Below are 10,477 nucleotides of genomic sequence, written 5' to 3' on the forward strand. Positions count from 1 at the left end.
AAATTTATTTAATCAGAGTAAGTTTATAAGAATCCAAAAGATAAAAAAAAAAAATCACTAAATTTTATTCTATAGAAATAATTTCAGCACTCTCAAAGTTTCCATTTTTATTATTACAAATAGACGTATTAACCCTACCACTGTCCAAATCCAATCTCTTCTTCCGCTAATTCATCAACATTAAATGACCCAAATGTGCGGTCCAAATTGCATCTATGTGGCCCCTTCTACTCCCTCCATTTTCTTGTCACTATGAAACCCACTACACGCTGTCTTTTTCACTCTTGCAAATGCAATAGACATCGGTTTTGTCCTTTTTTTGTTAAAAACCCCCTCTACTATTCAAAATTTTAAATTTTATTCCTTGTAATTTCTTATTGTCAAGAATTTAATCCCAGTGTAAAACAGAACTAATTCTTAAAAATAAATTTACAACAAGTATGGGGACTTATGACATAGTTTAACAAACTTCTTTTTCCTACTTCGTGTCCACCTGTGAAATGATGCTATCAACAAAAGAAAGAAAAACATTGAACCACGCGCTCCAAAGGCACGTGCTTTCCTTCTGAAAGAGTTCTAAAATTTGGGAAAAAAATCTCAAAGCTATAGTTTCATGTCAACATGAACTAACGGCCGGAAGCATTGATGTGAGGAGGGACGGTGGAGATGCCTTGTCTATAAAGTTCAGCAAGAACACTATCAGTGGAAGGAGGCTTTAGACCTAATGGCAATGGTAGCCATGGTTTGTTTATTGCTTCTTTCACCATCTTGTCAATCACCTCCTCTTCCTGGCATTCAAACAAAACACAAATTAGGGGATAAACCAGGGCGAGTCATTCAGGTTCAAATTATTCGATGAGGATTCAAATAGTTTGATAGTTTAGTTTTTTTGGGTAGGGTCATTCGAGTTTAAGGTTTGAAGTCTAAATTCGAATTCAAAGATCCGAGTTATTTCAAGTTCAATTTCGAAGTGACTCAAAGTTTGGTTTAGGGTCAAACTCAAGAGATAATGATTTTTACCTACTCAATCACCTCATTTCTAATCACACTTGCAATCACGATAACCGAGTAAAATAACGTTCTCATAAGTCGCTATGTAACTACAAAAATGACGTTTTAATGAACCTAAATTTCACAAAATAATTTAAACATTATTAATAATTGGACTTGAATTTTAGAATTTGAAAAGTATGACTAAATTCCAAATTTGTGAATAGTACAACCTTATGGTACTGAAACAAAAAATGGCGGAATACATACCGGATGATGTTCAACTAAGGTTTGTGGCATGCCATTTCTTTTGTCCACATTGCACGGTTGAAACCCGGACGCATTCTACATATTCATTCATGCACTTCAATCATATAAAAACACCAGATTTTTGTTTTTCCAGATAATCTAAACAAGTATCATTAAACTAGGTAGCTAAATACTCACTTGAGGGAATGTAGAGAAATATCCTTGAGGTGGCGGCATAACCGGGCAACCCCATGCATCAGCATGCACCTGAAACCAAAAAAATCGATCATGCATATAATATATATATATATATATATATATATAGCTGCATTTCACGATTTCATAGCTTGGACTATTGAAAAGATGGAATTGTAGACGATAATAAACTCACCCCAGGATAAGGCTTCCAATGCCAACTTTCCGTTGGTTGCCATGGGGGGTAACCTTGGGTGCCCCACATCTGGATGGTGGGTGGATGAGAAGGTGCTCCCCACATGGGATAGACTGGACCAACCGGGACATGGTGATATGGAGGGAAGGCCATGATCGGTTTATGCGGATAATTACAAATTCTTTGCATTTGAGGTCTTTGTAGCCATCTTCGATCATCCTCCTTAGGTAACATGTGTCTCCTCTGCATTCGATATTTCTGTTCCGCAAACAAACGGGAGGCTCATTACCCGTATCTAACACTAGAACCGTAATCCAAGTAATATAGAATATATATATTACCAGTCCGAGTATATATATATATTTCTGTTCCACAAACAAATAATATATATTACCAACCTGGAGATGACTTGCCACATTATGCCTCGTCAAGCCTTCTACTTTCATTAGCTCTAGTATTCGAGACGGGATAGCTTGATCGATACCAAGTTGGTCCACTGCTTGAACAAATTTCTTATGCAGTTCGGGTGTCCAATCTACCTGATAATACAAACAACGAGAACAAAAAAAAGTACAAATCAACATCTACAATCACATGCAATTGTATGTAAATCAGCATTACCTTCAATTTTTTCCGATTAGCTTTATCAGGACATGAACTTGGCTTTTCAGCAACAACATCAGAACCTTTGCTATCTACTCGGTTTTGCGGACTCTCGCCCATGGTACCATCAACTGAGTCATCCTCCTCTTTTACATTGGTCTCACTCGGTCCCTGAGGTTGGCCACCTGTTGCAGTTGTATTGCCACTGGTAGTTTCGACTGATTCGGTTTCTCCATCTTGCTCCCCGCTCTCTTTTTCTATCGAGCAATGAGTATGATCTTGGCAATCTCTATCGTCTAACAATCTTCCTCCCTGTTCTAATTGTGGTGTTGAAGGAGCCGGGTACTTATCATTACCTGCAGGTGGTTCACTGTCATTTTCATGAATCATAGATGCATCTTCTGTTTTTTCCGAGTCTTCGTTTTTAGGTTTTAGATTTTCCGGTTGTTGTTGTAACATCGAAACCACGGATTCTTTAACGGGTTTTAGTGATTCAGTAAGGTCATTCCCTCCTGTATTGAATGCCTGTAAATGGACTAATAAAAAATGAGAATTCCCGTATTGTAGTACCTTGATTGCACCTTACATATAAATTTGAGAGAAATTCAAGCGGCATCGGGATTCCACACCAACCTTATGAACCACATGCTGCCATATATTCCTTAGTTTATCCTCAGAAAGTGGTTTCTTAAGGAATTCAACCGCACCAAGCTGTAAAAAATGTTTTCAAAACATTCCACTCGTATTTAGCAATAATGATATGTAGAAACAAATTTAGGGTCTACGGTTGACAACGTTGATGCACACATATGCGCACGGTGCACCTGAAAATACACGTAAAACTGTTCAGTAAATGGTAGGTGAGAATAAAACTTACCGCTATGCACTTCATCATGGTGCCAATACAATGAATGTTCGAAGTCACTGAAACAAAAAAAAAAAAAAAAAGGAGTTACAAATGCATTAGTAACTCAATGAACTTGACAATATGTTCAACAACTGGGATTGGTGTATAGTTTCTGAACTTACTAATGGTAGGCAAGTCCTTTGCCGTTTCAAGAAACTTGAAACTCCCATTGTTAATGTCCGTACTAACCTGTGAAGAGATCAGATACATATTCAAACTAAATGGTATTCTAATGAAGCAAGTGATGGCTCAGCCTTGTTGAATTTATCTCGAGCATAACAAAACAAGAATGGCAAAAATATTTCCAAAACACATGTGCTTACGAGTTACGACAAATCATCAACATTTGAACCATGCTTCGTGTTAACCAGAAATTGTTGTAGAAACTAAAGTTCATTTATTACCTCTACAATGGCTACATGGAAGCTTTCAGGTCTACTCGAAACTGCCAAAATAGCTTCATTTTCGTCATGGAAAGCATAAACTGCTAAAGGCACAGTAAATCAATAACTTTTATCATACATTAAAAGAGATACAAAAGCAGGTAATATAAACAAATGTCACATTAAAGACTTAATTGCCATTTGCTATGTATGGAACTATACCAAGAACATAATATATATATTAATAGTATAAGAAAAGTTTGAACTTTTTTAAAAGCACCCCCACCACTTAAAAGAGAAAGCTTATACATTTTTCATCAAATTAAGTTTTAAAACATTAATACTACCAAAAAGAGAAAAAAGCAATTACTTTTGTTGGTTTGGTTCAACATGTGGAGATCTATTTATAGCATATTCTAAGTAAATGCAATAAATTTGATTCCTTTTGTTTTTTTTCAAGTGTAAAAAATAAAGTCCAATCTCACATGATAAGTCTTGGAACCTATGTATATAATTGTGCATGGTAGATCTCAAACTTGGGTACTCAGGATCCACCTTTGCCAACTGAGCCAAGGCCTCATTGGCAAATTTTATTCCTTTTTATATAGCTTGTGATTGCAAAATTTCCAAGTTTCATGTATGATTACATCTTAGCCCCCCAAAAAATAGTAGATTTTTCATTTAAACCCTTAAAGTTTTTATAAAATTACATGTTAATATAATGGTAAAATTGCATTTGACAATAATTTATAATTCATCTTTGGCCCCTTATCCACGGTTACATCCTAAACCAAACTTCCAAAGAACCCAAAAAAAACTCCCAATCTAAAGCAATGGAACAATAGTAGATGCATTGAGGACAATATAAAATGAATTCAACTAACAAAAGGGGAGATTCTGACCAATATAGTCCATAGCTTCAAGCTTTGATTTTAGCTCATTTGCAGAATTGGTGTCTCCATCAAGAAGAAGGATTTTAAGACCTTTTGGGAAATCCTTCCATGTTGATAAATCGTTAGCAGTGCAAACCATAGCTGGTTTGTGGCATCCTTTCTTAAGCAACCACCAACAAGTACTGCAAATCACTGTTCATAAAAAAAATCTGATTATTTCAAAAAAAAAACAGAAAGGTTGAATCTTTGATCTAATGATCAAATCAAAGAGAACAAAAATCATGAAGCAAGATCCAATTTTTACACAAATTCAACCAAATTAAACAACTTTTAGTGTTGATGACCCCATTACAAATGCAAAGGTTGCAAATGAAAGACTAAATTTTGACTCATAAAAGGACTTTATTGAACAAAAATACATTATTTTAAAGGCTAATGCATGATAGATTTTGTTATATGCATGCAGCATCAAGTACTTGATGATTTGCCAAATAAAGAATTAAAAAAAGAAAAGACCTTTTTGTTGATTACTAATTAAAGGAATGATGATGATAATTAGTTACATAGTAGCAAAGAATAATAGAATTAGAGAAAGAACCCATTTAAGATCTCCTTAAAATGCATAAGAACACATGTATATTCAAAGGAACTAACCATTTAAAAAAATCAAAATCATACTAAAACCCCATTTCATGCATGCAAAGAACAAATATCAAAGTGACCAAAAATTTTAGAAAAAAAAGGACCCTTTTTTTCTAGTTTCCAGAAAAAACTCAATTGCATGCAACAAAATATAAATTACCAAAAAAAAAAACCCAGAAAGAACTTGGAACTGACTTCAATGGAAGACAAATGGGTTTTTTAAAAAAAAATATATTTCACCTCATAAAGCTCTTGCTTTTGGTTATGGCTACAGCATCAGCATGCAATGAAAGCTTTAAGAAAGGTAAAAAAAAAGTATTTTTTAAGTGCGGTGCTTGTGTGAGAGAGACGATGTCAATTTTTGTGTACTGTTGTTATCAATTCCCTATAGGCCACAGAATATGCAAATAAAGAAGAAAAATCATTAAACTTTTTCATTTTCACCCCCCCCCCTCGGCTTTTTAGGAGAATAGTGTTCCTCCTAATCTACAAGGGTCCATGATTTTATCTTGTTCAAAAAAAATTTAAAAATAAATTAATTAATGTATGTAAGATAAAAAATAAATTAATAAAAAATAAATTAATCATTTTATTAAAGAATTTATTTATTTTTATTCTTAAAAATTAAGTCACGTGCATCAGAATAAGGTACATATTTTGGTTATTCTATTATTCAACTGTAGAAATAAACATAATTTTAATAAAATAATTAATTTTCTCTTTAATCTAATGTGTAAGGACTCATTCGTTATTTTTTTAAGTAAAAGATAAATTAAATCTAATTTTTAATGTAGGGACCTGTAGGATACTTTCACCAATTTCTTTGTCAAGTTGTAAGTATTGGAACTATTATTGAATAAAAAGATAAAAACAGAATCTAAGATGCTAGGAACAACTTTTAATGTTTTGCATACTTTATTTTATATATTTATAAAATTGTCCACATCAAATTCACCTAATAAATTGATATAAACCTTTATGTGTTTATCAGCATAGTATATAATTTGTGGTTAATGTTTTTGTCAACCATCTGGTTGGTCTATTGATTCGAATTGGGTATTGAACTACTGTAGGATTAAATTTCTGCCCGGGTCTAATCAAATCAGTTCAAATTAAACACCCCACTAAGCCGACCACTAACTCCATCACCCCCATACCCTACTAAACCATCCACTAATTCCATCACCCCCGCTAACTCCATCACCCTACTTGTTATAAGTTGTAAAATTTAGCTATAAAAGCCATGGAAAAACTATTGTAATGGAGGAGGAATTTTTTTAGAGAATACACATACGAAATTAAAGAGAATACAAATCAGATTTTTAAGGTAACTTTTTATATTATTCAATTTTGTTTACTTTGGTGTTCACATTTTTTTCTTTACACAAACGAAAGAAGGGAAAAGAGAGGGAGTTTACCTCTGATTTTATTTCCTTTCTGATTTAGCCCCAAAGTTTTCATTTTTAATTCAATTTAACCCTTTTTTATTTTTGTTATTTTACTGTTAAATTAATTAATTTGAGCTTTATTCTCATTATTTTATATATTTTTATTTTCTATTATTTTAATTAATTTGAGTTATGTTTCATATTATTATATTATTTATTATTATATATTTATTATGTAAATATATATATATATATATATATTTAAGCGAAGTTAATTATTTTAAATATAAATTTCTATTATACATAGACTTATTATATTATTTTTTATACCATTGTTTATTATCTATTACCATTTTGTATCAAATTATTATTTACTATTTCTCACTATTACTAATTTAACATTGTTATTTCAATTTTTTTTACTATTATCCCCATATTTAATGTTATCTTCAACATATTTTTGTTATTATCATCATGTTTTTAATATTATTATTAATACTATTAGCACAATGTTTATTACATTATTGTATTTATTATTACTGTTGTTTTATTAATTATTTCTATTAATTACTATTATTATTATTTTTATTATTTATATATGGTTAGCATTATTCTCATATTATTATTTTCATGTTGTCTATTATCATCATTTTTAAAAAAATCTATGTCCTTAATTCATTTATCCATTGATCTTCTTTTAAAATTTTCAAAATAAAGGCAATATTCGGTATTTAAAGAATTCGAAGAATCGTGCCCTAACGTACTGGGTTTCGCTTTCTTTGTTTGTCTTGAATATTCGAATATCCTCTTACCAGTTCACTCTAAAAAATTTTCAAAATAAAGGCAATGTTCGGTATTTAAAGAATTCGAAGAATCATGCCCTAACATACTGGGTTTCGCTTTCTTTGTTTGTTTTGAATATTCGAATATCCTCTTAAGGCTAAAACACACGTTTTAAAGGCAAGCTCACAATTGAGGGTAAAAAATGTTGTGTCCTAACGTACTGGATGTAATGTTTTACCTTGAGGTGAGATGGTCTTTAATGCACATTTGACTTACCTAAATGTTTTAAAAGCCAATAAAAGGAGGATCGCGTTTTGAACTCTGTCCAAATCTTTAATTTTCGACATTAAGACACTAAATAATCAATCAAGTACCAATTTTGGGCATGTCGAGGGTGCTAATCCTTCCTCGTACGTAACTGACTCCGGAACTGGTTTTCTATTTTCGCAGACCAAAACCGTCGTTTTGAAAAATTTATTTATTTATTAAAAACGACCGTTTTTTGAGGTGATCCAATCACACCCTATTAAAAACGATTGGTGACGACTCCCAACTTTTCATTTTCAAAAGTCGATTTCTCGTTTTCAAAAAAATGGTTTTGACAGCTTGGCGGCTCTACTGGGGACCAATAAGAGAGTCGAGCTATAAATTGATTATTTTCTATCCTCTTGTCGAAATTTAGAAATTCGGTTTTTCTAAAAATACACGATCCTCGCTTTGCATTTTCTGTGTCCTTGTTGAGTTTGTTTTTTCGTTGAATTTCTTTATATACTTTCGCATCATATTGCATGACCGTTGTGGTCACACCTTTTAAGTGGGAGTGAGAAACTATGCTTTCGTGAGGTTTTCACCTCCGCATGGGCTAGGGGATCGCTTCCAGAATACATCCGTACTTATGTCTTTGTGAGGTTTTCACCTCCGCACGGGCATAAGGAAATGTATTCCCCTGAACCGAACTTGATCCATATGAACCTATAATGGACAAGGGTTAAGGAATCTGCTGGTTCAGGTACCTTTACTCTAGAACTAAACCACATATAGTGAGCTGTAGGAACCCGCTTTAGGTAGAATTACACCTAGCCCTAGTGGTTTCCCGAATAGGCGTTTGATAATTTCTTGATTGTTTTGATTTCTATTCTTATACATGATTCTGACTTGTGTTCTTCCTTCTTTCTTTAATAGTGATTGCATAACATTTTCATCATAAAAGGGGAGTGTCGATATACGGTTCGGTTACTAATAGAAAGTTTTGCCATGAAAAACGAATTCCTTGATAAAGTGAAAGACAACGCGTTTGTCCAAAGATGGTTGGGGAATACACAATTAGAGAAAGTTGACAGTTTGACAAAGGAGTACACGTCAGAGTTATGGGACTTTACCTGTATTAGTATAGTTCAGAATGATCTTCAAGAATTGAAAGAATTATGGAGTCGTTGGGATAAGGAGATGAAGCAGCTACTCTACTGTAATTATGGTGATATTCCTTATCTCCTCGATGTTAAGGTAGATAGGTATTTGTTCCGCGCCATGGCTCAATTTTGGAATTCCGCCTACAGTTGTTTTACTTTCGAAAAGGTGGATCTAGCACCTACTGCCGAGGAATATACAGCCTTGCTTCGTTGTCCGAGGTTTCAAATTGATAAGATTTATTCTAGAGCTGTTAATACCCAACCTTTGTAAAGAGGTTGATGAACATCACTGGGATGAGTGAGCAGTGGGTTGCAGCTCGAGTCCAGCAGAAAGGCAATGGAAAGTGCATCCCTTGGAAAAATTTGAGAGATCTGATCCTGGTACACCCTGATATGAAGAAAAGAGTTGATGTTTTCGCCTTGAGCGTTTATGGTTTGGTTATTTTCCCTAAGGCTTTAAGGTATGTAAATGAAGCAGTCGCTGATCTATTTGACCGATTTGGTAAATGAGTCACTCCTATTCCTGCAATCTTGGCCAAGACTTTCAGATCTTTGAGTGCATGTCGGAGGGCAGGTGAAAGCAGATTTATTGGGTGTGCACAACTCTTGTTAGTATGGTTTCATAGCCACTTTTGGAGAGTAGAAAAGACCTCTTACCGACCTTTTCTCGGAGATTACTCACCTTTGAAGGAGATAGTGACCATATCGAGAAGAGATGACATAAAAGAGAAAAAATGGATGGCGATACTTCAAAATCTCCAAGAGGAGGATATCGAATGGAAAGCCCCTTGGATGGTTTCCGATGAGATTCTCTACCGATGTGGGAGTTATGATTGGGTCCATTTGTTGGGGATTTGGGGAGCCATTGGATACGCCCCTCTGTTTGTATTGAGACAATATAGATCGAGATAATTTATACCAATGACGCATGGGCTAGCTCAGAGTGGGTTCTCGTATGGGGAGAAAGACTTCAAGAAAAAGAGCTGCGAGATTTATAATGCCTGGAACCAAACCTGCTGGATAAAAGGAGTTGCTATGAATCTAATGGTAACTCCTGTGTATAATGACTGGTGGAGTAGAAGGGTTAAGGACAATATCCCGAGGCCGAATTTAGACGAAGCTCGACTGATAGAGGAATATCTGCGAGTGGTCCCCTCCAAATTGGAAATCATAAAACAAGACTTCGAAAAGAGGACCTCAAAGTTAGAAAAGAAAAGAGAGCAATTGGAGGAGGAAAAAGTGTACTTGAAGCTGGATGTTGATGTTCAAAAATCCGAGGTTGAGAATTTGAGAAAGAGAAAGAGAGAGGTTGAGGAAGACCTGGACAGTCTGAAGACTGATTACAAGCATCTGTATAAGTCAATGAGAAATGCTGGCTTGGGTAAAACGTCTGAACAGTGGAGGTAAGAAATTCAAGAGGAAAAGGTTAGGGTTGATTGGTGGGAGAAAAAGTTCCATGATGCTCAAGCTCGAGAAGTCACTTGTAAAAAGAGTTTGAATGATTGCCAGAATGAAAAACAGATGTTAAGAGCTCGAGTGGCAGAGTTAGAAACGGTACTATAGTAACATTGGAGTCGTAACTCAGTGAATGAATTAAGGGCTAGCCTAAGTAAGATCGAGAATTTGAAAGGGAAAGTAGAAGAACTTGAGACTACACTTTAGAACTGTGAGAATCAAATTGAATTATTGGAAGCAAATAATGAGCAACTAAGAGAGCAACTTCACCGATCTCAGGATCAGGTCCGAGATAGAGATTACCTCATGAGCGAAGCTATAGCTCAGATGCGAAAGGTGGTTGATCATTTGCAGACTTTGGCGGTCCAAGCAGATGTGCTAGGA

The 10,477-nt window shown here is 34.4% G+C and overlaps 1 protein-coding gene across 8 annotated transcripts; it reads right to left on the bottom strand.

The window, feature by feature from the left end:
• Positions 1-339: 339 nt before the first annotated feature.
• On the bottom strand, positions 340-5,516 carry LOC108480274 (two-component response regulator-like APRR2). Of its 8 annotated transcripts, none has more exons than XM_053025696.1 (12): positions 5,254-5,516; positions 4,426-4,608; positions 3,545-3,627; positions 3,263-3,329; positions 3,111-3,157; positions 2,867-2,944; positions 2,252-2,758; positions 2,029-2,169; positions 1,631-1,888; positions 1,438-1,506; positions 1,261-1,335; positions 340-788 (listed from the first exon to the last, which is right to left on the bottom strand). In XM_053025696.1, coding segments are annotated over exons 1-12 (1,671 nt in total). In that variant the 5' UTR covers positions 5,255-5,516; the 3' UTR covers positions 340-626. The 8 variants fall into 8 exon arrangements, with proteins under 8 accessions (XP_052881656.1, XP_052881664.1, XP_052881658.1 ...); XM_053025704.1 differs by having other exon boundaries at positions 5,219-5,516; XM_053025698.1 differs by having other exon boundaries at positions 3,545-3,585; positions 5,254-5,515.
• Between the last annotated feature and the right edge of the window lie 4,961 nt (positions 5,517-10,477).

This window comes from Gossypium arboreum, chromosome 1 (genome assembly GCF_025698485.1).
Source record: "Gossypium arboreum isolate Shixiya-1 chromosome 1, ASM2569848v2, whole genome shotgun sequence".
Lineage (NCBI taxonomy): Eukaryota > Viridiplantae > Streptophyta > Magnoliopsida > Malvales > Malvaceae > Gossypium > Gossypium arboreum.